Here is a 26,424-nt window from a genome sequence, read left to right on the forward strand (position 1 = left end):
TGCTTATGAAAGTATCTTCAGTGACCTGCAGCCTAGAGAAACATCAAGCCTAGAACACAAGGGCCAGACTCAGAGCTCCCAACATTGCAAGCAAGATCTGAGAGAGATGCCCAACTTGGGGTTATGCCCAACTTCAGGTTAACTAGCTCAGTTATTTCTCACATGTGTGGCAAAAGTCACGGGGCAGTGTGTGTTCCTCTCTCACACATGGACTAATCTGGCATGTTAGTTTGTCTCTCGCTTGTCTCATTATGGACTACAAAGCAGAACAGAATTTCCTCCCTATATGTTGTCTTTTTAGAAATCTTATTACATGTAATGTCCTAACTTCTTGCTTATTGTAGCCAGACTTCACAGAAGAAAGATTGACTCATCACTGACACCCTCATCCTCATGTGATATCTGGTAATCACTCTGAGGGATTTCTGTCAGGATGCTGGTGCTTTGTAAGAAAACAATCCATAGAAAATTAAACTCAGGGTGTCTTAGTTAAGGTTTCTATCGCTGTGAAGAGACACCATGACCATGGCAACTCTTACGAAGGAAAACATTGGGGTTTGCTTACAGTCTCAGAGGTTTAGTCCATTATCAGCATGGCAGTATACAGGCTGACACAGTGCTGGAGAGGTACCTGAGAGTTGTACCTCTTGCACAGGCAACAGGAAGTGGACTCAGACACTGGGCTTGACTTGAGCACATATAAGACCTCAAAGGCCACGCCCACTCCGACAAAGCCACACCTCCTAATAGTGCCACTCCCTATGAGCTTATGGGGGCCATTTGCATTCAGACTGCCATACAGGGGCATAATGTTATAGCTACCCTCTCCCTGCCAGGTATTTAAGACGCTACATTGAGTACCTGGGGTTTTAACTCATCTTTCCGTCTATAGGTTCTGCTGTTTGGCAGTTGATTGCATCCTTCCTGAGACTTCCAATCTCAGGAACCCACTGCATAGTCGGCTCTACTATAGGCTTCTCACTGGTGGCCATCGGCACGAAAGGAGTGCAGTGGATGGAGCTAGTGAAGATTGGTAATTGGCATCTTCTTTTACCTTTAGCGAGTAAAGTTCGCCCTCTCTAGAGAAAGTTATTAGAAGTTACTTTCATAATGCTCTTCCTTCAGATGTTCAGGTTTAGAAGACATGGACTGTATAGGTAGATAATGCATTTTCCTTCACAATTTCTGTTAATGGAGCCAATTCACGGTCACGTGTCAGGTTTCACGCCATTCTTAAGACGTTAGAGCATCATCTAGCTTATGGAATCAGTATCTCATTTTTCCTCGCCAAGCAGAAGAGAAATTTATTTCACTGAAATCAGCATGGCAGTCAGAGAAAGACGAGGGCTAGGCCCCAGTGAGGAAAAGCCTTAAATCCAGGAGTCAATGTTTACATGTTTACAGTCCTAGGGAAGCCTCCGAATGAAGCTAGTGTTGTTTACTCCACTAAGTCACAAGCTGCCCAGGTCTGCCCCTGAAGGAAGCACTGTGGTGTTCCTCATAGGGGTCCAGCTACACTTCGCTAGTGAGAATCCCCTCAGGGCCCACTCCGAATGGAAAGTACCATCTCAGGCCTGCACGTTGTTCATGGTTTCCTAGAACCATCCTCGCCTTAGGAGCTATAGGTCATAATGGACCCCTGGCCTGCCAATCCGGGGCACCGGCCACCATGAAAATCACCTTATGTCCCAAAGCTTCTGGAATAACAGCTCTTAACTCTTGCCTATTAGAACTTCCTGAAGGAGCAATGAAGAAGTATCCACACCCCGATCTTATTATGTACCTCCTGAAGTCTGGGGGTGGGGCCAGAGCATCACTGCTGTTTGAAAACTCCCAGGCAGTTTCTGGGTATACCCAGAACTTAGAAGCACCTGGTAGAGGCTAAGACCAGATTTGTAGTCATTGGTGATAGCACCAAGCTGGATGTGGCTAAAGAAAATAAAACATGACCCACCACATATGTAACCCTTGCCGTTGGGACAAGACTCCACATGTATTGATAAAAGCAAGCAAGTGGCTTAGTTCAGTGGTTCTCAGCCTTTCTACCATTGGGACCCTTTAATACACATAGGTCCTCATGTTATGGTGACTCCCCCAACCCTAAAATTGTTTCATTGTTACCACACACACACATACTCGGTGTGTTGTTTAAATATGCTTGTGGGTAAATCTTAACATTCACTGGATATCCTTTTTGATCATTCAGTTGCTTCCTGGTTTATATCGCCACTTCTTTCTGGCTTCATGTCTGGGGTGCTGTTCGTTCTAATCAGGATGTTCATCTTAACAAAGGTAAGTGAGGCTGCTTTTAAAAGTTTTTTTTTTTTTTTTTTTTAAACTAAATTTTAGAACTAGTTTTGGTACTGCTCAAGAGAAACTCGCCCCAGTGGGTTGGTGGGAGAACTGGTTTGTCCTTGCCAGGGTGCGCTGGAGTTTGAGTAAGAGGGTTATCACGAGTGGTCGGAAGCCACAGTGAAGGGCCAAGCCTTGCCAGAGCCGAGCGCCCAAATGGCACTTTGTGGCTCTATAACGTAGTTCGTTAGCTGACACTCCCAGAGCATGGGCTCAGGCCTCGAAAATGGAAGGTGATTATTTCCTGGTTGTTAAACAGACGATAACAAAAGTGTTAAGATTCTGAAATTGAATCATTAATTAAAAACACCTGAACAATAATCTCCGTACCCAGTACACAAGTGCTGTCCTAGTCTACAGCTGTGATGGACACTGATGGACACCATAACCATAGCCTCATGAGGAGGAAGGGGTCTTTACACTTACACTTCCGGGTCATAGTTCATCACTGAGCCGTCAGGACAGGAACTCAAAAGGGCAGGAACCTGGAGGCAGGAGCTGATGCAGGGGCCATGGAGGGGAGCTGCTGACCGGCTTCCTCCTCCTGGCTTGCTCAGCCTGCTTTCTTACAGATCCACCTTCTCAGCGTTAGCCCCACCCACAGTGGGCGTGCCCCTCCGATCAATCACCAGTTAAGAAAGTGCCTTACAGGCCTGCCTTCAGCCTGACCTTACTGAGGTAGTTTCTCAGCTTCTCTGCTGAGGTTCCCTCCTCTCAGATCACGGTAGCTTGCTTGCGTTGTCCGGTTGATGTAAAAGTTGCTAGCACAGATGCTTCTCAGTTGTTTTTTTTTAATGGAGAAACACTGGCTTAGTTTAAGAGGATAAAAAAGGAAACACAGAGATCCGTTTTGTCAAAACAAAACAAAAAACCCAAAAAGATTGAAATTAGAATGTGCTGGGCATGGTGGCCTTTAATCCCAGCACTTGGAAACGCAGAAGCCGGCAGGTTTCTAAGAGTTCCAGGCCAGCCAAGGATACATGGTGAGATCCTGTCTGAAGGAAACTAAAATGAAATGAAATTTTAAAATAGGAGAAATTATTAAGATCAGTATTCTGGCAAAAAAAAAAAATTGATTGTTGTTTCTTATTTGACTATCAAAGGGCTGTGGCAGTTTCTTTGTTTCTTTTATAACCATAATTTATTCTTTAATTTTTATATAACGTGTGCTTTGTGACGTACAGTGTTATATTTGATGCTTGTACACAATGTACACTGATCAAAGCAGCATTTCCATCAGCTCTGAGATTATGATTCTACCTATGGAGGAGAACATTCCAGCTTTTAACTCTAGTTACTTTGAATAGATAATGAATTGTCACAAGCTGCAGTGACCCTGTGGTGTGTGTCACATTAGAAGTGACACTGTGTGGCTTCCTGTCACTGTGAGAAAATACTAAAATAAACAACTTGGGAGGAAGTGGGTTATTCCGGCCCAGGCTATCAAAGGTTTCAGCCCCCCGCGGGGTTCTTTGTCTGGCTTGCCTTGTGCCAGCGATAGCCCGTTCATCATGCAGAGGAGATGATGTCGCTTGTGGTCCTCGGCTTAGGTCTCCACTCTGTCTGGTTTTGGGGCCCTCCCCCCATAGCCTGGCTTCCTCCCACTATACCCCATCTCTGGAAAGTTCTCCCAGCTCCTCTTAGGACCTTAGAGGACATACAGGATCCGAGTTACAGCACACTGCTTTCCTGTCAGGCTATTTCTGTAGCCATATGCCTTCTTTGTTCTCTCCTTGGTCCCCTTCCTACCTGTGGTGACCTTCATTCTGTTCTGTCCTTGGATGGGATCGGTGTCTATTCTGAAGATAAATATGTGCAGAACTTTTCTTTCCCTGCCTAGCTTATTTCATGTTACATAGTGTCATCTAGTTCTATCCATGTTACTGGCAAGTGACAGGATATCATCCTTTTATGGGTGAATAATATTCCGTATTATATAATATGTATCACATTTTTTTAGCTCTTTGATTCATCCTTGGACACTTGGTTGACTTGTTGAAATACTTGATAAGCTATACAGCCTACCACTTTTAACTATTTATTATTATTATGTATACACATAATAATTGTGTGTTTGTGTGTGTGTGTGTGTGTGTGTGTGTGTGTGTGTGTGATTTGGGGGCTCATGTGCACAGCATGTGTGGAAGTTACAGAACAACTTTGTGGACTCGGCCCTCTCTATGTGTATGTTCTTTCCAGGATTTGAACTCTGGTTGTCAGGCGTGTACACAAAGCACTTACACCCACTGAGCCATCCCACCAGCCCTGAAAGCCTACGTTCAATAGTTGTGTTACACATTTGTCCTATCTATTCACAGTTCCGCTTTTTGCTGTTTTCAGTTAGAAACGTGGCCAGATGTGGTCTGAAAATATTAAATGGAAAATTCCACAAATAAAAAATGTGTAAGTTTTACATTGCATGCCACATGAGGACTGCGAAATCTCATCCCGTCCAATGCCACCCAGCACAGGATGTGATCTTTCCCTTTGTCTAGCACATCCGTGTTGTACCTAGGACCCACTGTTGATCTCCTGTTAGCTGTCTCCATTACGGTAATACTGGTGTTGTAGAAACTTTTATGAGGAAGCCCAATGATGCCTCCTTTGCCTCACTCCATCTCATCACACAGGGGCTGTATCGTCTCACTTCGTCACCAGAGGAAGAAGGGGAAGTGTGGTAAATAAGATATTTTGAGAGAGAAAAGATACTCACATAACTATACACATATATAGTCACAATTGTTCTGTAACTGTGACACTATTACTCTCTTCCTGTGCCTCACCATCAACCTGCCATGGGTGTGTGTGTGTGTGTGTGTGTGTGTGTGTGTGTGCGCGCGCGCGCGCGCGCGCGCGCGCGCGTAAATTAGGTTGGGTTTCACAGCGTCTCCTGGAAGCCTTGGCATGCCTTCGACAGGGGTCAGACAGAAGAGCTGCTTTTGCTCATTCAGTACACTACGGACATACCTTCCTTCCTCTGTGCGTTGCTTGAAAACATAACTCTGTTTTCTTAGTATTGACTGTCAGCCATTGAAGGAGTCATTCTCTTGAATAAGCACAGACTTGCTCATCACTGTGTCTCAGCATTCTTCCTCTGGGCTAGGACTGGCCACATTAAGGTTAGTTTACATCTTGGCTACTGCCCTTCACCCGTCCTGGTTCTCTGCCTAGACGCCATCCTCAACCAGAATACTCCTCTGTGCTTCGTGATGACATTCCCCAGGGCACCTCTCCCGTCCCCAAGCTGGAAACTTCCTCCTTCCCACTCCAGGACCTTCCCAGTCCAGGACACTCTGCTCTCGTTACAGCACTTGGTAGTGTGAGCTGTGTTGCCTCTTGGGTCCTGCCTGCTTGCCCTATGACCGTATCTTAGTCACTTTGAATTCCAGGGCCTCCTGTGTGCTTACCACCCTTAGAGATACTTGTTCCCAGTCGGTTAGGAGTCAATAACGCCACTGCACATCTCTTAGGGAGCCAGATTCTGATTCCACTGGAGACCGTTGGCGTCTCAGGTGGGTGAGAGGCAAGTCTCTCCTGGTTCTCTCTCCCTCCCTCCTTCTCTCCCTCCCTCCCTCCTTGCCCCTCTTCCTCTTCCCTCTCTCCCATTCTCTCTGTAATTCTTACTATTAAAAGGATTCATTTGAAGAAACCAGAAAGAGATCTCTTGGCCCTGAACAGTGTGTTTCTAAAGGTAGGGGAAAGAAAAGAACAGGAAAATTTCTGAAGAGAGGTAAGATTCAAATGAATTCTTTCTTAAAAGATTACTTTTTTAGATGATCATCTCTTCTTGGGCCTTTTAGGATTTCCACAGATAATGCAGCAAAAGAACTCTGAAATCACCACTTCCCTGCTCGTGAGACACCCCACCCCACCCACCACCCCACCCCACCCCACTCAATACTACTCAGTACCCCAACCACCACTCAAGTGCACCCCACCCCAGCCACTACTACCCTATAAACCCTAGCCTACCACCCGACCCCAAACAACCTCACCTCAGCTCACCCCAGCCCAGGCCACTGTACCCAAGCCAGCACCCACCCACTAACCCCACTGCACCCTACCCAAGACAGCTCTGCCTCCCCTCACCCTGGCCCCCCTCCAGATTGACCCAAAACTCAATTTCAATGCAAAGTGCTCATTTAAAAAAACAAAACAAAACAAAAAACTCCAACCTGGTACACTCCATTGAAACAGGTCCAAGCCCATCCTCCATGCACCAAGGCTGCACAAAGTGTCTCACCATAGGCCCCAGGCTCCAAAAAGTTGGCTCATGCACCAGGGACAGGTCCCAGTCCCACTGCCTGGCTGCCCCCCCCAAACAATTCAAGCCAAACAACTAACTGTCTTGCTTATCCAGAGGGCCTGGTCCCGTTCCATGGGGGCTCCCCAGCTATCGGTCCACAGTTCATGTGTTTCCACTAGTTTGGCTAGTTGTCTCTGTACTCTTTCCAGTCATGGTCTGATGTCTCTTGCTCATAGAACCCCTCCTCTTTCTCTTTGATTGGATGAGAGACCTTGCCTTGGAGGAGGTGGGAATGGGGGGTGGGGTGGGCTGGGTAGGAAGGCTGGGGGGTGGGAGGAGGGAGGACAGGGGAATCTGTGGTTGATATGTAAAACGAATAGGAAATCTCTTAATTTAAAAAAGGGGGGGGGAGCTCCAACCTGAGCTACCTGTTGTCACAACTACCTTGCCTTGCTCACTGCAGTGTTGGAAAACCCCCATTCCTAATCAACCTTCCTGTTCACTTGCATGGACACTCTGGACTGTTTCCTAAGAAGACCACAATGGGGGAGGGGGTGGAGAATGTGCTGGGTTTTTGGATGAGTGACAGATGACAAACAGATGGACAGGAAGGAGGAAGAGAAATGGGGACAGGAGGAGAAAGGTCTCAGGCAGACCTTTCTCTTGTGACCATCCACCTGAGAGTTATAGGTGGAGTCCTCCAACAGACGGTTCCCAAGAGAGCTTTGGAAGCCAGTGGCGGCACGCGGCCTGTCCTTTTCAGTCCAGTCAGGGCTCTTCCTGGGGGCACAACTCAGGTGGCATGCCAGCTCTGTGTGTCACCCAGGCTTGTGTTTCAGTGTTTGCCCCTCCCACACCTCCTCCCCCGGTCCCAGTAGCACCCACACCCAGGCGGGACCTTTTCTGTCCCTCTTTACATTCTTTATCCTTCACTGCCTTTCACCATAAGCCTCTGGACCAGTGCCAGCAGTGACGTGAGGCACTCCAGAATATTCGAGCTGCACTGCTCGGCAAGCATCCCTCACGTGTGTGTTATGTCCGCATTTCACAGTCCTATCTCTGAAGTAGGCGTCTCCTTTTCGTACCACCACAGTGCACTTCAGTGATTACAACTCAGTGTCCTTTGGTTGTGACAGATGGCATATCCACATAAGTGTACCAAGGTATACCTTGGAGCTCAATCACTTGTTGCAATATTTACGCAGCAACTGTAAACTAGTACTGCTTTGATGTGTTTCTAGCCTACATTATTCCTCCAAAAATCTTGTATAAGTCTGCTTAAAATAGCATTTTTAGGGGCTGGAGAGATGGCTCAGCAGGTAGGAGCACCTGCTGTTCTTGCAGAGGATCCAGGTTCAGTTCCCAGCATCCACGACAGTCCACAACCTTTTGCAACTCCAGGCTCAGGGTTCCAACGCCCCCTTCTGGCCTCTGTGGGCACTGCATGCTTGTGCTGCCCATAGATAGACGCAAGCCGAACATCCACCCATACACTAAAGTAAAAATAAAGAAATCTTTTTTAAATGGCATTCTAATAGTGTCTCAGCTGTGAGTTCATCTCAAATACATGCAGTGCCATTCTTGTGGGTGTACTAAGAGGATGTCATGCCAACGCCCAGAATTACAAACATTCCATGACCCAAAGAACCCACAATTCTTAGTAACTTTTAGTAGCTGAAGGTTAAGCGCTATACCTTATTAAAAGAGTTTGAAAACCATAGCACATGTAAGAATGTTTGAGGCAGGCGGATCTCTGAGTTCGAGGCCAGCCTGGGCTACAGAGTGAGTTCTAGGACAGGTTCCAAAGCTACATAGATTGACATATTATTATTGTGTGTGGGGGCACACATGCCACAGCATGCATGTGGAGGTCAGAGGACAGCTTTCAGGGGTCACAGGAGATTCAGAGAGTGAACTCAGGTCATCATTATCAAAGAGCAAGTGTGTTACCTTCTGAGCCATCTTGCTGTTCCTGAAATAAATATATTTTTTCTTTTTTAATTTAATGTATAGAGTGTTTTGCCTACAAGTATGTCAGTGTAGCACATGAGTGCCTGGTGCCCACACAGGGTATTGGATTCCCTAGAACTGGAGTAGAGACAGGGTCAGAGCTGCCATATGAGGGCTGGGGATCCAACCCAGGTCCTCTGGAAGAACAGCCAGTGCTCTGAACCACTGACCCATCTCTTCAACCCTGCTATATATATTTTAATATAGCAAAAATGTGCCTAGCCATGGAGTAATTTAAAACCTGCCATCAATGCTATGATGCCTATCACTTGACTGCTAGAATCTTCCAAGGGCAGAGAGAGTCCACAAACAGTTGTTGAAAGTAGACTTTTAGCCGGGTGGTGGTGGCACACACCTTTGATCCCAGCACTCAGGAGGCAGAGCCAGATGGATCTCTGTGAGTTCGAGGGCAGCCTGGTCTACAGAGTGAGATCCAGGAAAGGTGCAAAGCTACACAGAGAAACCCTGTCTTGAAAAACCAAAAAAAGAAAGTAGACTTTTAGGTGCAAAGATGATCTTAGTCAGAGGAGAGTGCCGTAGAGGTTTGGAAGAAGTTGAAGGCAAACTCTGGGCTTGGGAGCCTGGGCATGGACCTCCCCTTCCCGTTTCTAAGACTCATGTCAGCTCAGGGGACTCTAGCACTCTCTAATGTGTGCAGGCCACAGATGTGGCCTGCTGGACCTGCCTCTGTGTAGAAGAGATGGCCTCAGCCGAGGCAGCAGAGCGCGTCAGCACCACACGGTAGTACTCTCCTGTAATCAGGACTCTGTCTTTTTGTTCATGTTGCTACCAGATGTTCTCGGTCCTGACATCCCACTTTACTCATTGTCATACAGGAGGACCCTGTTCCAAATGGTCTCCAGGCACTTCCTCTGTTTTATGCTGCTACTATAGCAATAAATGTCTTTTCCATCATGTACACAGGAGCACCAGGTAAGACCCGCCCCCCCATGGAATCTTAAATAAGGAGTGTGTTATAATTTAATGTCATTCACTTGCTTTGTAGCTAGCATTGGAGTTGACTAATAGAAAAAAAAGCATTGTTCACAGTCATTGTGGAGTAGTTAAAAAAAAATAGTAAGTGTATTTCCTTGTTTTAAAAACCAAGAAGATACATGAAATACAAAACCAACAGGCTTTCGAGTTAAACAGTGAAATCCCATTCTGCCACTACCCGGATATGTTACCCTAGCAGCAGACTGAAACTCTACGACTTAGAACATGTTCTAATAGCCATGCAGGGCCAGGAGGAGAGTGCATCACACATGTGGTCCAGGTGTCAAGGAAGGGAAGATGGGTCAGCAGTGGTCTCCAGCCACGAGAACAGAAATTCCCAGGGCATTCTCAAACTGTTAGGCCTGGACCCCAGTGATTTTCTCTTCAGAATTATTCCTTTTTTCCTATTCTGATTTGGGGTTGGGGTGGGGAGCATGGTGGCACATACCTGTTGTCCCAGCACTTGGGTGGCCAAGGCCAAAAGGTGGACTGAGTTACCAGTTTCAGGAGAGCCTGGCAATACAATACCTCACCAGAAAAGAAAAGAAAAATGTCTGTGTGTGTGCTGGTCATTAAGAGTCACGACCACTCTTCTGTTTGAGTCCTACAGAAACCTGAAGTGAGAATATTTTCATACACATTGCAGCTATAGAAAAAAAAAAAAAAAAAGGCTGTTGGTAATAAAACAGCCCCTGACACATACTGAGTTTATCATGTGCCAGGCACTATGGGAAGTGTCCTGCCTCCACTGTGTGTCCTTTTAAGAAATAGACTGTGATTCTCCTTACTTATCTATGGATGCTTTGTTTGGTTTTAGTTTTTGTTTTGTTTTGTTTTGTTTTTTGAGGCAAGGTCTCTCTACATAGCCCTGGCTGTCCTGGAACTCACTCTGTAGACCAGGCTGGCCTCAAACACAGAGATCCACCCACCTCTGCCTCCCAAGTGCTGGGATTAAAGGTGTACACCACTACAGCTGGCCTTTAGATATCTTGTTGCCCAGATACCAACTCTGGCCCTGGGACTGTTGAATGAATAATAACTGCAGCATCCTTGTGTAGATTTTTAATATTCCTAATGAGAAAGGTGACTCTGAACACTACGTATATGGTAAATACAGAGATGGGCTACAAAACACATTGGGAGATATTTTTAAGAGAATTTAGAGAAAGAATGTGCTGTATTCCATATGTCCAGGTTGCTTAAGCTGTCTTACACATCGGTAAAATGTCATGACTGAGACACTGGGTCCTAGACTGAGTGCCTGGTGTAAATTCTGCTCCTTAGCTTTGCTGGCCACATTAAATAATACTGAGGGTCTATTTCCAATCTTCAAAGTGGCATTGGTTCTAATAGATCCATCTAAAGATCAGCTCCATGGATTTATATGATCTATTCCTTAGAACAAACCGGTGAAGTATCACATCTCCCTCAACATCTCATCACCATATAGCTTCATTTCCCTAGAGTAATCCACTCTACCAGCAAGGTGGTTCTCTTAGCAAATATGCAATAAATATGTACTTAAAAGATAGATAAAAGACCAAGACGCGGTGCCAAGAAGGCAGGCAAATGTAAATCAACTGAAAGCTTTATGATAAAATCACAGTTGTCTCCTGACGTCTGGAAAAACTAAAGCAAGACTAGGAGGAAAGAGAATGTAGTACAGTGACATTCAACTCCTAAGTCAGTGAGAGGGCCACAGGGTAGCCGCATCAGCATCCCATGTGGTAACAGCAAAAATGCAGATTGTCTGGTCTGTCGCTGGGCCTAGTGCTCGGCCATCTTTGTTTCCACAGGGGCCTCACAACACAGTCCAGGGTCCATAACACTAGGTACTTTTTTGTTTTTTTCTTTCTTGAGACAGGATCTTTCTGTGTTGCCCAGACTGTTCCAGAATTTCTGAGATTAAATGATGCTCCTGAGTAGCCGGGACCACAGATGTGAACCACACCTGATTAACAACCGCTTTTGCCATGAACATTACTTCTTTATTATGGTTCTCACGTAATGAGTGCTCTTAAAAAGTTCTGACTTACAAGCTTCACTCCATATGTGAAAAGTGTGTGTGTGTGTGTGTGTGTGTGTGTGTGTGTGTGTGTGTGCAAGGACACACATGGCACAGCACACATGTGGAGGTCAGAGGACAGCTTTCAGGGGTCACCTTCCAGAGCCTCTCCTTTCTGCTGATGCATGGCTCCTCCAGGCTAGCTGGCTGGGAGCTTCTGGTGGCTGTCCTGTCTCCACGCCCACCTCTCTGCTATAGCACTGTGGGATTACACGTGCTTGTCCCTGCATCCTGCGTTTCTTTATTGTTGGTATTAATGTGGGTTCCAATATGGGACTCCAGGTACACCCCACCCCTGCTCTGGCACTGCTCACTCATTTCTATCAGACACAGCGTGGTTTCTGGTTTTTCTAGAGAAAACCTGTTCTTGAGGCATGGCTGCTACAGCAGCCTCCTCCTAAGCATCCTTTTTCTCCTCTGCACTTCCTCCTCCTCCATCTTTGTTTTATGCTCCTCCGCATCCTCTGTCTTCTCCCTCTGCATCTCTTCCTTCTCTGCTTTCTCTACTCCCCTTTTCCCTCCATCTCTTCCAGCTCTAGCTGCTTCTTATCCAAGCCCAAGAAAGTCACTAGAAACTGTCAGACCTCCACAGCCTCTGTAGGGAGGCAGGGTTCTCTTCCGGGATCTCTGGGTCCCATGGCTGACTGCAGTATCCAGGCTGTGGAGAAGCAGACGCTGCTGTGGTGAGCTAGCCCTGAGGTGAGACGTCTCCAGTTCCCATCAAGGGCTAGATTCAAAACGAAGTTCTTTAAATTTTCTTTTATCCTCACCACCCCCCAAAAAAATATTTACAGATGCAGCCTGGTCTGAGAAAGCTGCTCTATATTTTTAAAATTCTAACTATAGAGCAAATTTAAGGAGTGCCATATTTATTTCAAAAGCGTGACTCATTTTCCTGAGTTTCCCAGCATCCTTTTCATGTACATGCTTCTGCTAATGCTTTAAAGTGTTGGTCTAAAATGAAACAAAACTCAGTAGCGTCGTTTTCCCTTTGTGGAAGGATGACAAAGAGCAGGCAAGCCTGTGTGTGCACATGTGTGTGTTACTGTGGGACGGTGTCCACAAGACATTGTTAAATGACAGGGGAGCACAGACTAGAATATGTAGTATAATTACCATTCTGTTAAATGAACATCTTTTTTTTGAGACAGGTTCTTAAGTGTAGCCCTGACTGGCCTGGAACTCACTATGTAGACCAGGTTGGCCTCTAATGCACAGAGATCCACCCACTTCTGCCTCCTGAGTGCTAAAATTAAAGATTCGATCTCCACTCCCAGTGAGAGTGAACTCATTTTTTTTCTAAGTTGAAAATTTTTGTAAACAATGAATTCTGATCACAGTTTCCCTTCCCTCCTGTCCTCCCAAACCTTCCCCGCTTCCCCACCCATCCAACCCCAAGCCTTCTTTCTCTCTCTTCAGAGAACAAACCAGCAAACGAATGAACAAACAACAAACCAGAATAAAACAAAACAAACAAAAAAGCACAAGAAACACAGACATGCACACACAAACAAAATCACACATATGCACAAAATAGGAAATCGTAACATACAAACAAAAAAACAGTAAGATAAAAGACTGCCCAAACCAAGCAATGAGATCCAAAACATTGCAAAAGTACCATGGAGTTCATTTTGAGTTGGGCATCTCCTGCTGGCTGTGGAGCCCCACCCCCACCCACCCCCACCCCCGTAAGTGTGGTTTGTATGCGGGGGGTGGGGGGGATGGGGGAGGAGTGCATTGGAGAAAACTAAGTTTTCCTTTGCCGGCCATTGTCAATTACAGATAGATCCTTAGGGGTGGGAGCTTGTGTCCACTCCCCCTGCTCAGGGCTGGAACCCCATCTGGCTTGAACCTGTGCAGGCTCTGTGCATGCTGTCACTGGTCATCGAGTTTATAGGTGTGGCTGTCCTACCGTGTCTGGAAGACACTGTGTCCTTGGTGTCATCCATGCCCTCTGGCTCCTACACTCTTAACAGCTCCTCTTCCAGAGAGATCCCTGAGCCCCGAGGTGAGCAGTTTGATGGAGACATTTAGGATTGAGTGTTCCAAGGTCTCTCACTCTCTGCACAGTGTTCAGTTGTGTGTCTCTGTATTACTTCCCATCTACTGCAGGAGGAAACTTCTCTAGTGATGGCTGAGATGGCTGAGAGAGGCACTGATCTATGAGTGTAGCAGAGTGTCATTTAAAGTCATTTTATTGCTCTGTTCCTTTAGCAAGATATGGTATCTGGTTTTCTCCTAGGACCATGGCCTATCTAGTCTCAGGTTCTTGGCCAGCTGAACAGTGTCAGGCCTGGGTTCTATCTCATGAGGCTTTAGATCCAATCAGAGAGTGGTTGGTTACCCCCACAAGCTCTGTACCACTATTGCACCAGGGTATCATACAGGTAGGTCACCATCGTAGATCACAAGTTTTGTAGTCGGGTTGGTGTTTACATTTCTCCTCTGGTAGTGTGCTGAGTACTTTCCAATACCATGAACTCGAGTTAGTAAGGGGGTAAAGGTTCTAGTTTGGCACCAGCTCGACTTCTTTGTGTTCAGTGAGATATGTAGGTATTGTCTTCAGCAATAGGACCTGACCATTGGTTTGTGCAACCAATAACCTTGTCAATAATAGCCTGCGTTTTGGGGTGCTTCTATGAAGCCCCTTTGGCCAACAGCTGAATTAGATCTAACCCATCCTTGGCACTGGAGGTTTTACTTGGTGGTGAGAGATGTCTAGTTGAGGCTTAGTCTCCCCCATTATTTGATGACTCCATTTAGATTTCTTTCATATGTGTATGTATTTAAAGAAGCTTCCACTGTAGTAGGTTTCCATATAACCCCTCCAATGGCCCTTAGTGTTAGTTGTTCCTTCCTTTATCCTCTCCCTTACCCCCCTCTTCCAACTCTTAGTAACACTCTACACATACCTACAAAGTGCCCAGAAAGATACACACCAAACCATCTGCCCCTCCTCCTCCAGGAAAGTGCTCAGTGGAGAAAGGGGGATAAGAACATTTCATATCTGTATATCATACAGTTCACTGTGGTCATGATAATATTATTTTTAAAAGCATGTATCATGTGCAAAATTAAAACCAAATGTGAAACCTGCATTGAGTCACTGATAAGGAAGCTTATAGGTGAGTAAGCAGGGGCAGATAGAAGTAGATTGGTCCGGGCTATGCCTTACTAATTCTAATATGTTTAATATATTTTGTAGATTATGTTAATGATTACCCTGTGCAAAACAAAATGAGATGCAATACAAAATAATGACAATGAAATTGTTAAATGTTCTGTCATTTCTTCTTCTTTGGGGGGTTTGAGTTAGAACCAAAATGTTTGAGGTCAACACTAAATCACTGTTTATCATATCTTTGTTGTTTCCAAAATGAGAGGAGCATGAGCTGAAAAGCCATTTAGTGGTGTGAGCTGAAAACAGTTCCAGGCTCACATTGCTGGTTCCTGGCAGCCGCTTTTGGCTGAGTGAGCACAAGCCATTCATGCTGTGTCCTACTTTGTCTGTCCACAGTGGGAAACAACCGTGGTGCCTGGTTGCCCCCTGAAGTTGTAATTATTTGAAACAATTTGAGAGCCTCACCAGGAAGACAATCCAATGCAAAGTATTTTCTCAGAAATTGTGTTGTGTATGAAGCAGCCCAAAGCATTGTATTTAGAAGAAATATTTTGCTGCATGTGGACATTGCTTTGAGCGTGGTCCTCATTTTGTTTTTTCTTTTTCTTGAGACAGGGTCTCAATGGGCACACATAGCCCAGCGATAGGGTTGCCTTGCATGGTTTATTGAGCTGCTCTCGGATCAAGTCCATGGGCAGAGCTAAAGAGGACCTGGGCTGGGCTGCTAGTTAGCACAGCATAGCCTGAGGAGGTTTGGAGTCCATGACTCCCTGCCGTCCCTGGACTGTGGGAGTGGATCCATCTAAATGTCTAAACCCCAGCAGCCACCTGCTAACCATAAGCAAGCCAGGGAGGTCTGTGCTTTGTTTTTAATACTTGTGAACATTCATGCTGACCTCCTGTGGGTGTTGCTCTTACAGTTATAAAAATGCATAATAATACTTGGAGTAACTTTGAGCTGATTTGTCTGTACAAAACAGTTAGGGCAACATCAGCAAAACTAATCTTTCAGAATTAAAAGTGCTTCCAATTTACACAAATGGCATTCTTTTTTTTTTTTTTTCAGAGCTGAGGACCGAACCCAGGGCCTTGCGCTTGCTAGGCAAGCGCTCTACCACTGAGCTAAATCCCCAACCCCAAATGGCATTCTTAACTATATATTTTTAAGTTACTTTATATATATTTATTATATTGTTATATCAAATATAAACATACATATTTAAAGCCAGTAACTTATGTATGCTATATATTATTATATAATTACACTATACATTGTATGTGTTAATGTATAATATATACATATGAAATGAAACCCTGCTGGAGCACATGCCCAGGCCTCTGGCTTTCCACTACTGTTTCTGGTTCACACATTTTCTTGGAAGCTTGTGACCAGGTGAACATTACTACTGTTTCTTTCTGAGCATAAGGAAGTGAACAGTTCAGCCAGCTTGCTGGAAAGCACTGGGTCTCCTCTCTCCAGAACTTGTTCTAACCAAGTATGGCTGCCTCCTATGCACGACTGTGTGCTATAGCTAGTTCGCATCTCCATAACGATGCATGTATTGGCTGGTCTAAAGATTCTCACTATTAGAGAGGGCTGGGGAAGGAGGTGGAGAGACGGCTCAGAGGTTAAGACCTGTGCGGTTCTTCCAGAGGACCTGAGTTCAATCCTCAGCAACCATGTCAGGTGTCTCACAACCTCCCTGTCTTAGTTTAGGATTTCTACTGTTGTGATAAAATTTCCAAAAGGCAAATTGTGGAGGGAAGGATTTGTTTGGCTTACACTTCCACTATATTGTTCTTCTTTGGAGCAAGTCAAGACAGGACCTCAAACAGGGCAGGGACCTGGAGGCAGGAGCCGATGCAGAGGCAATGGAGGGTGCCGCTTACTGCCTTATTCATCATGGCCTGCTCAGCCTGCTTTCTTATTTTATTTTATTTTACTTTATTTTATTTTATTTTATCTACCTACCTACCTATCTATCTACCTACCTATCTATCTATCTATCTATCTATCTATCTATCTAGGTTTTTTTGAGGCAAGGTTTCTCTGTGTAGTTTTGGTGCCTGTCCTGGATCTGCTCTGTAGACCAGGCTGGCCTCAAACTCACAGAGATTCCCCCTGGCTCTGTCTCCCGAGTGCTGGGATTAAAGATGTGTGCCATCACTACCTGGCCCAGCTTGCTTTCTTATAGAACCCAGGACCACCAGCCCAGGGACAGCACCACCCACAATGGGCAGGGCCCTCCCCCATCCATCACTAATTAAGAAAATGCCCTCCAGCTGGATCTTATGGAGGCATTTCCTCAGCTGAGGTTCCCTCCTCTAAGATGACTCTAGCTTTATGTCAACTTGACATAAAATTGGCCAGGACAACCCTGTAACTCCAGCTCCAGGAGGACCCAACATCACCGGCCTTTACAGGCACCCAGACTCACATACATGCACATGCATGCGCACTCATGACTTAGGAGAAATTAGAGCTGAGGTAAGCTATTCATTCCTGTCTATATATGCATAGGTGTTCATGTGTGAGCATGGATGTTTATGTTCTATACCTGTAGATATTTCTGAAAGGTACCTATTGTCCCCAGGGACAGAAAACAGATACAGTTCCAGGGAACTACAGGGACAAAGGTGCTAAGCAAGAATGCTATTACTGCTGGGCAGTGGTGGCGTACGCCTGTAATCCCAGCACTCGGGAGGCAGAGGCAGGCGGATCTCTGTGAGTTCGAGGCCAGCCTGGTCTACAGAGCGAGTTCCAGGACAGGCTCCAAAGCTACAGAGAAACCCTGTCTCGAAAAACCAAAACAAAAAAAAAGAATGCTGTTACTGAACCACACGCACTCCCAGCCCTTACTGCTGCTCACTGCATTGAGGCGGTCACTGGGAAGGTTTGCTGTGTTGTGTTTTCTTAAATTGACATTTTTGAGGAAGAGTTACATTTGAAGGAGGATGTCCTTTAAACAAGCTTTTACTTCTGTAAGGTCTTTCCTTTTTTAGGTTTGGGGTGTTTTGTTTTATGAGACTGATCCTCCAACCTTTGCTACCCCGGTTGTGGGATTATAGGCATGCACTACCATACCCAGAATTTTATTTTTTCCTAAGCTGACTTTTAAAGAGGTGCATGCATGTGACCAGAGTGTAACAACATCCATTTAATACTGACAAGTGAGCAAAGAACCAGAGAGGTGGCACAAGTCCACGTCGTCCACAGAGCCACCATTTCCCACCATTGAGAGGGGCCGTCTTTAGGACAGAAGACTGCAGACGCCATGTTTAGCCAGTCAGCTTAGATACTGCTGCAAGATATACAGTAAATAGTGGTATACCAAATTTCCTGTGCTGACCTTGCCAAAGTGGTAGCATTTTAATAATTAACTCCTAACAAGCACAGATATAACATGTCTGAAACAGTCCTGCTGTCCGCCCCCCAGGTGTGCCACGTGTTTGGTTTCATGCCCTTGAGATTTGTGTTCCGTACAAAATCCGGGTGGCTTGCCTGGTCGTGGAGGAGTAGAGGGTAAGTTGCTGTGGGCGGCTTTACCAGCACCAACTCTGCTGCTCACTTCCTTTCCAGTGCTGGGTCTGTCGCTCCCCATATGGGCCATAGCACTCATCTCCCTGGGCGTCGCTCTGCTGTTTGCCTTCTTCGTGTGGCTCTTCGTGTGTCCGTGGATGAGGAGGAAAATAGCAGGTAAGAGGTCTTTATTCTTCCAAATTACAAACCTGGGGCTTTCTGTGTAAACAAACAAGTCTCCTTAAGGCTGAAGGAGTTAGAGGTACAGTTCCCAGAACCGCGAGGGGATGCAGACTCGGGCCTCTGGCTCTCCATGGTTTCGGCTTGTATAGTTTCTTGACCATTTGTGACCCACGTGAGCATCATTATTTGTTCCCAAGCGTAACTCTAAGTGAACCAATACAGCCAGGTCCTGCCAGCTTGGAAGGAAACATCTGGCTTTGGGGAAATGCAAACAATTACCATAAAAGATAGCATGTTGTGGCAAGAGTGGCTGAAATTAAAAGGCCAGCCAGTACAAGTGAAATAACCTGAATTCTTACGGCTACCCCTGTAGCTAAAGTCAGAGGCTGTTTGTGATCAACCCAAGTAGGTGTTGGGAACCAAACTTGGGTCTTCTGGAATACAAAATACAGTGAGCATGAGATATCACTTCATACCATTTGAATGACTTTTTTTTTTTTCTTTTTGGTTTTTCGAGACAGGGTTTCTCTGTGTAGCTTTGCGCCTTTCCTGGATCTCGCTTTGTAGACCAGGCTGGCCTCGAACTCAGAGAGTCCGCCTGCCTCTGCCTCCCAAGTGCTGGGATTACATGCGTGCGCAGCCGCCAAAGCCACCACCACCACCCGGCTCTTGAATGACTTTTTAACACATGACCATGCTAACCGGGAAAAGGAAAAAAAACAAACAAAAAACACACCAAAAACAACAGCTAGAACCTTCCAGTTGTCTCCAGCGCTGGCAATACAGAGTTCTTAGATTACATATGCACGGGCCATAAACATTTTTGTAACCACTCCCAGGTATTTCCCCAGAGAAATAAAAAGAATAGACTCGCACAAAACTGCCCATGGGTGTTTATAGCACCTTTATGCTGTCACTCACAACGAAGCCCTCCCCCCACAGATGATTGACAGGATCAATGAAGTGTGGCTCCACATGTAGTGCTCAGCAGTGACAGGGAACTGACAGCCACTTGTGTGCCAGCATGGACAAGTGGCGAGGGCAGTGTGCTGAGTGAAAGAAGCCTTCTCAAAATGCAAAACTGGAGGTCGGAAGATAAGACCAGTGGTTATCTCAAGCAGGGCTGAGCCAGAGGAGTAGATGGGCATGTGGGGACTTCGTAAACTCAGAATCGTACACACACCCAAAGGCAGCCTACTACGTGTGAATTTTTATTTTCTTTTTATTTATTTATTTATTTATTTTATTTTTATTTATTTATTTTTTTTTGCCAGAGCTGAGGACCGAACCCAGGGCTTTGCCCTTGTTAGGCAGGCGTTCTACCACTGAGCTAAATCCCCAACCCCTGTGTATGAATTTTAAGACTAAGAAATTTTATGGGGCTGGAGAGATGGCTCAGCAGTTAAGAGCATGTACTGCTCTTCCAGAGGACCCACGTTCAATTTGTATTTGAGGCCCAGCACCCACATTGAGCAGCTTACAAGTGCCTATAACTCCAGTTCCAGGGGAATCCAGTGCCTCTGGCCTCTGCAGACACTGCATTCCCCTGTAATATAATATAATGTAATGTAATGTAATGTAATATAATATTAGTGGAGGAGCTGGAGAGAGAGCTCAGAGGCTAAGAGTACTGGTGTTGTTGCAGAAGACAAAGATTTGGTTCCCAGCACCCACAAGGCAGCTCACAACTGTCTATAAACAGATCCAGAGTATATGACCTCAGCTTCTCATTTCTTTTCAAGTAAATGGGATCCTTGTTCCTTCTGAGGAAAAAAGGCTTATTTGTTTTATAGAATCTGATTTGATAAAAGAAATCTGAGACCAATAATTTATTGACCCGAAAAAAAGGAACAAATGTATTAGATTAATATATTTATTATTATATTAATGTTATATAACTAATATATTTATTGATAATAAACATTTCAGTAACTCTAAGGCTAGTCTGTCTAGAAGGGTTATACATTTATAGAATGTCAGCCTTGGGAGAGGCCTGGGCAGTCAAAATTAACTGTCTTTTGTCGGTTTTGTATGTAGTAGTAAATCAGGCGTAAGTACCCATTATTTACTTAATAGCTGTCTTCAAGAGCATTGATTGAGCTGGTGGTGGTGGTGCACAACTTTAATCCCAGCACTCAGGAGGCAGAGGCAGGCAGATCACTGAGTTTGAGGCCAGCCTGGTCTACAGAGTGAGTTCCAGGACAGCCAGGGCTACACAGAGAAACCCTGTCTTGAAAAACAAAACTATATATGTATAGTTTTGTTTCTGAGGTAAATACCAAAGTGTAAAGAGATATGTTCACTTTTTAATATTTATTTTTAAAAGAGTTCATTTCCAAAATCTGTACTTACTTCCTTATTTTCTCTAGGCAAATTAGAAAAGGAGAGGGCTTTGTCGCGCACTTCCGAAGAAAGCCTGAGCAAAGCCCAGGAGGTGGAGTCTCCCTTTAAGGAGCTCCCTGGTGCCAACGCCAGCGATGGCAGTTCTGTGCCCCTCACCAGCCCGGCAGGGGAGGCTGTGGGGCCCTCGGAAGGCACATCAACAGGGAACCACCCCCGGACAGCCTATGGTAAGGCTAACTTGGAGAGCTTGGGTACAACACGGGAAGACCTCAGGAGGTAACCAGCCAGGCCCAGCAAGTGTCCCCAAGTTTCATGTTGTACTGTTTTGATGGACAGAGCCCTAACCCAGAGCCGTGTGCATGCTGAGCATGTGATTTTCCATGGAGTGCCATCCCCCCACCACCACCGTAAATAAGCATCTCCTAAATTATTTTCAGGTCGGGCACTTTCCATGACTCACGGCTCCGCAAAGTCACCCATCTCCAACGGCACGTTCGGCTTCGAAGGCCACATGAGAAACGACGGTCATGTTTATCACACTGTACACAAAGACTCGGGCCTCTACAAAGACCTGCTGCACAGAATCCACGGAGACAAAGGCTCCGAGGAGAAGCCCGCTCAGGAAAACAACTACAGGCTGCTTCGGCGGAACAACAGCTACACCTGCTACACGGCGGCCATCTGCGGCCTGCCGGTGCACACCACCTTCAGAGCCACCGACGCCTCCTCTGCGCCCGAGGACAGCGAGAAGCTGGTGGGCGACACGGTGTCCTACTCCAAGAAGAGGGTCCGCTACGACAGCTACTCCAGCTACTGCAATGCAGTCGCCGAGGCAGAGATCGAGGCCGAGGAGGGCGGCGTGGAAATGAGGCTGGCCTCTGAGCTGGGCGATCCTGACCAGCCTCACGAGGACCCCACGGAGGAAGAGAAGGAGGAGAAGGACACCGCAGAGGTCCACCTGCTGTTCCACTTCCTGCAAGTCCTCACTGCCTGCTTTGGGTCCTTTGCTCATGGTGGCAATGATGTGAGGTGCGTCTCTTTATTCATTTAGCAGATATACACAGTAAGGGTCTATTCCATGCTGGGATACAGAAGTCCCTGCCACTGGGCAAACTGGAGCACAGACAGTAAACAAGCTATAAGTACCCAGGATGCACTAGAGAGTAGAAAGGGGGTCACCGTGATAAATGAGCTAGCTGCGTGGGGAGGCTCACTGAGCAGGGTCTGAAGAAGGGGAGGGAACCGGCCATGTGACCCATTGCAGGAAGAGCAAACAGAGATGCAGAGGGTGCAGTGGAGCCTGCCTAGACTACTCTGCAAAGAGCTGGAGACCTTGGACAGGGGAAAGTGGAGACTGTGAATCAAGTCATGGTAGATCATGGAGAAACGTGAAGGAATTGTGTTCTGCTAGGCAAGGTAGTGTACAGCTGGAGCCCTGACTGCTCTGCAGGCTGAGGCAGGGTGTTTGTTTGATCCCAGGAATTCAGGACTAGCCTGGACAATGCAGCCAGACCCTGTCTTAAAAATAGTTGTTCAGGGGCTGGGGAGATCGCCCAGCAGTTAAGAGCAATTGACACTCTTGCAGAGGACCTGAGTTCAATTCCCAGCACCTATGTAGTGGCTCACAACCATCCTGAATTCCAGTTGCAGGGATCCAATGCCCTCTTCTGGCCTACATGGGCACCAGGCATGCACAGGGTACACAGACATACGTGTCAAGAAAAATATGCACTTAAAATAAATAAATACTTTTAAATCTTTAAGGAAGTAAGTTTTTGGAAGAAGGAAGTTTTCACTCTGAGAAGAGGGAGCCACCAGAAGGGCTGACAGGCCAGTGGACTATGCATTTAACAGGATCCCTCTGGCTTATCTGTGACTGTGCTGAGGGCATGGGAGACAGTTAAGATGTTACTAACAATAATCCAAGAAGAAACAGCAAGCCCTGGAGCAGAGAGATGGTACCGTAGCCAGGGTCTGGATATATTATTTTGAATGTGGGACCAGTAGAATTGATAACCAGTTAAGACCAGTGGTTCTCAACCTTTCTAAGGCTGTGGCCCTTTAATACAGTTCCTCATGTTGTGGTGACCTCCAAACATATAGTTTTGTTGCTACTTCATCACTGTACTTTTGCTACTGTTATGAATTGTAATGTAGATATTTGATGTGCAGATGGTCTTAGGCTTGTGAAAGACTCATGGGTTGAGAACTGCTAAATTAGACACAGGTATGAAGGAAGGAAACCTAGCCCAATGATTTTGGCTCTAACAAATCTAAGGATGAGTCACCGTGCTGGGAAGTATGACCTAGAAAAGGTTGCTTTGGGGCTAAGCAGTGAAGAGTTTAGATTAGATATAAACCTGAAGATACCTGTAACAACTAAATGACAGCCAAGTTAGCAGTCAGCTGGGTGTGTCTGCACTCAGGAATGATCAGGCTGGGTTCAGGTAAGGGCCTATGCCCAAAAGGCAGAGGTGCTGGGTAGAAATCCTGGGAGTGAAGGAAGCAAAGGAAAGAAGCAGCATGGACACCCTGAGACCTGTAGCTTCATGGAGATGGGAGACAGCAGCTCTCCGTGGATATTTAGCAGTCACTGGATCATATCCACGCCTCTTAAGTCTTTTCTCTGTTCATTTTTTAAAAGTTTGACTTCAAAGATGTTTCAAAATGTCAAACAAAAGACTGAGTACCTGCTATTGTATACCTTATACCTGTGTATAAGTTTCCACACCCAGAAAGATGAATGAATAAGAGGTTCGGCATATTGCCGAGAGGAAATGTTGTATATGTAACCTCTTTGGGATGGGGCTGGAGTTCAGTGAACCTTGCTTGTCTAGAATGTGGGGAGCCATTCTATACAACATTCTATAGCAACACATTGCATTTAACAACAACCCTGCTGCTGTGCTTTTATCCCCTATAAGATAGGCGAGACAGTGCCTCCCTTAGAAGACGATATGGCCTGGTGACACATGGTCCCCATCTGTTACTTGTCACTGTCCCCAGAAACACCAGTGACGCCATATTAATGCAACGACTGATCAGAGTGTCCTGTGACATGGACAAGAGTATTGTGGGACTGCTGCTTTTTGGGAGGCCTGCCCTGGGAGACCACTGCTGTGGAGGGCCTCTAGTGAAGAGGGTCTTTCCAGAAGGGCCACGTGGCGGGGGACAGAATGAGGAACTACTTCCCTCCACTGGTATCTTGTGAGAAGGGCTAGGGCTAGGCCCTGTTAGCTTTCATCTGGCGCTTGTCTGATAATGCTCACATGCAGCGTCCAGTGTAAAAACAGTGTGAGCCTTTAGGAGGTCAAACTCTCGCTAGATAGCTCAGAAAACATAGGCGTGGAAAGCACTGTTCCCACAACACAGTAACTGCTTAAGATGACAGAGTCCAGAGCAATTGCGTACAACTCGGGGACTGTCTGGGGCTTTTAAACTGTGTCATCTGATAAAAAGCCAGATTCTAGAAATAATAATCTGACAACAGAGTCAGCTGGGGAAAGGTTTATGAAGGACCTGCCAGGACTCGGTACGAAACCCTTGGCAGTTTACCGTAATGCTAGTTAGACAGCCTCTGAGCTAGGTGAGTGGTGTTTTTAAAGGTGGGCCCAGAGCTAAGAAATGTCAAGTTACAGCCCAGAATCACAAAGCTGGAGCAAAGCTGACTTGGCAGCCTATCCATGTTGACCGTCAAGCCACACTCTGTCTACACAGCTGTGCCAACCAGGGTGGGACTAGATCTGGAGAGACCACTAAAAACCCGTATGTCAAAACTCTGACCATGCTGTGTCCATGGGGGACATGGACCTGGGGACAGTAGAGTCCAGGGGAGAGGACAAGCGTGTCTCAGCAGCCTCCACCTGCAGCACGGCAGCCATGGCATTGTCGTGTGACGGAGGGACAGTGCTTGGCTTCCAGGCCAGGTGTAAGAATCTGTGTTCACAGTGGTGTCCGTGCCCACCATGTGAGGACCGACTCATCCAGTCAAGCTGGGGCTAGAGTCGGAAGCAGTGGAGATGGCATCTGAGAAAAAAGGAAAGAGGAAAAGAGCTTGGTTGTTGGCTGGGTGGTGCAGTGACGCACGTCTTTAATCCCAGCACTCAGGAGACAGAGGCAGGCGGCTCTCTGTGAGTTCAAGGCCAGCCTGGTCCAAGACAACTACGGCTACACAAAGAAAACCTGTCTCGAAAAATCAAAATCATAATAACAACTTGGTCGTTGTATTTACTCCACATGGTTTTTAAGTGCCTTTTCACAACCATGGAGTTACACTTACTCTGTTTAACTCTACCTAAAATGGTTAAGGTGGCAAATTTTCTGATATGTTGTTTATATCAATAAGTCATGTTATCACCCTAGATTCTGTGAGTAAGCTACAAGTACAGTGAGATTTAGCTAATTTTCAAAATGAGAAGTCACTATGTAGTGTGTATAGAGCCATGCCTGTGTATAACTAACCTCCCTCCCCACCCCCCACTTTTTTTAACCAGTAATGCAATCGGTCCCCTCGTGGCTTTGTGGCTGATCTACGAACAAGGTGGAGTTATGCAAGAAGCCGCAACCCCAGTCTGGCTGCTGTTTTACGGAGGAGTTGGGATTTGCACAGGTCTCTGGGTTTGGGGGAGAAGAGTAATCCAGACAATGGGGAAGGACCTCACTCCAATCACACCGTCCAGGTGAGGCCTGTATATTACGATCAATCCACGCGAGCCTATTAAAATGGTAACAGAATGTATTAAGATATAAATTGAGGAAATACACTCACGATTACAGAACGGAATAGACAGCAGAAGTTGTCCTCTGATCTGACCGGGAGCGAATCCACCTCACAGGCAGGAGCAGGGAGAAGGGGCATGTGACCCTTCTCCAACTCCTTATAAGAGGTCACGTACAATGGCAGGAAGCACCGCCTCCTTTGGGCCATATAGCCCAAGATCATGGGTGGAGCAAATACCACTACACTTATACAGGTTAGGTCTGCAGACAGGGCTTTGAGGTGGGGCCCACTGCAAAGAGTGAGTCAACATATCAGAGCTTTCTTGTTTTATTTAGCATTTCTATTGCTGTTTAGAGACACCATGACCATGGTAACTCTTATAAAGGAAAACATTTCACTGAGGAGGGGGCTTATAGTTTCAGAGGCTTAATCCCATTATCATTATGGCAGCGTGCAGGCACACATGTGCTGGCTACACCTTGATCCAAAGGCAACAGGAAGTGGACTGTGACACACTTCCGCCAACAAGACCATTCGTACTCCAACAAAGCCACACCTCCTGATAGTGCCATTCCCCAGGAGCTTATGGAGGCCAGTTACACTCAGATTATCACATGTCTTGCACTGCTCTTCTGTAGTGATAGTCACAGTGAGAAAGGGCAGAGGGACCCCTCCATACCTCACTCTCCACCAGTCAGCCCCTTCCTCACCAAACCCCCCTGCTGCCGTCTAAACTGGCCCCAGGATGGAGGCAGGAAGACCCTGAAGCAGAGCAGCAGGGAGAACTAGGAGACTGCTGTAGTTCCTGATCTATCCAGGTGTTCTAATGCCGTGTGAGGTCCAGACAGCAAGCGCAAAACACAGG

The 26,424-nt window shown here is 46.2% G+C and overlaps 1 protein-coding gene across 3 annotated transcripts in view; it reads left to right on the top strand.

Annotated features, from left to right (window-relative positions):
• Positions 1-26,424, top strand: part of Slc20a2 (solute carrier family 20 member 2) — a 105,935-nt gene that overhangs the window by 73,468 nt on the left and 6,043 nt on the right. For all 3 annotated transcript variants that reach the window (XM_036209220.1, XM_036209221.1, XM_036209222.1), the window contains exons 3-9: positions 893-1,033; positions 2,207-2,292; positions 9,445-9,541; positions 18,374-18,490; positions 20,866-21,066; positions 21,277-21,868; positions 25,333-25,518. In XM_036209220.1, the coding sequence (XP_036065113.1) occupies positions 893-1,033; positions 2,207-2,292; positions 9,445-9,541; positions 18,374-18,490; positions 20,866-21,066; positions 21,277-21,868; positions 25,333-25,518 (1,420 nt within the window). The remainder of the gene's footprint in view (positions 1-892; positions 1,034-2,206; positions 2,293-9,444; positions 9,542-18,373; positions 18,491-20,865; positions 21,067-21,276; positions 21,869-25,332; positions 25,519-26,424) is intronic.

This window comes from Onychomys torridus, chromosome 17 (genome assembly GCF_903995425.1).
Source record: "Onychomys torridus chromosome 17, mOncTor1.1, whole genome shotgun sequence".
NCBI lineage: Eukaryota > Metazoa > Chordata > Mammalia > Rodentia > Cricetidae > Onychomys > Onychomys torridus.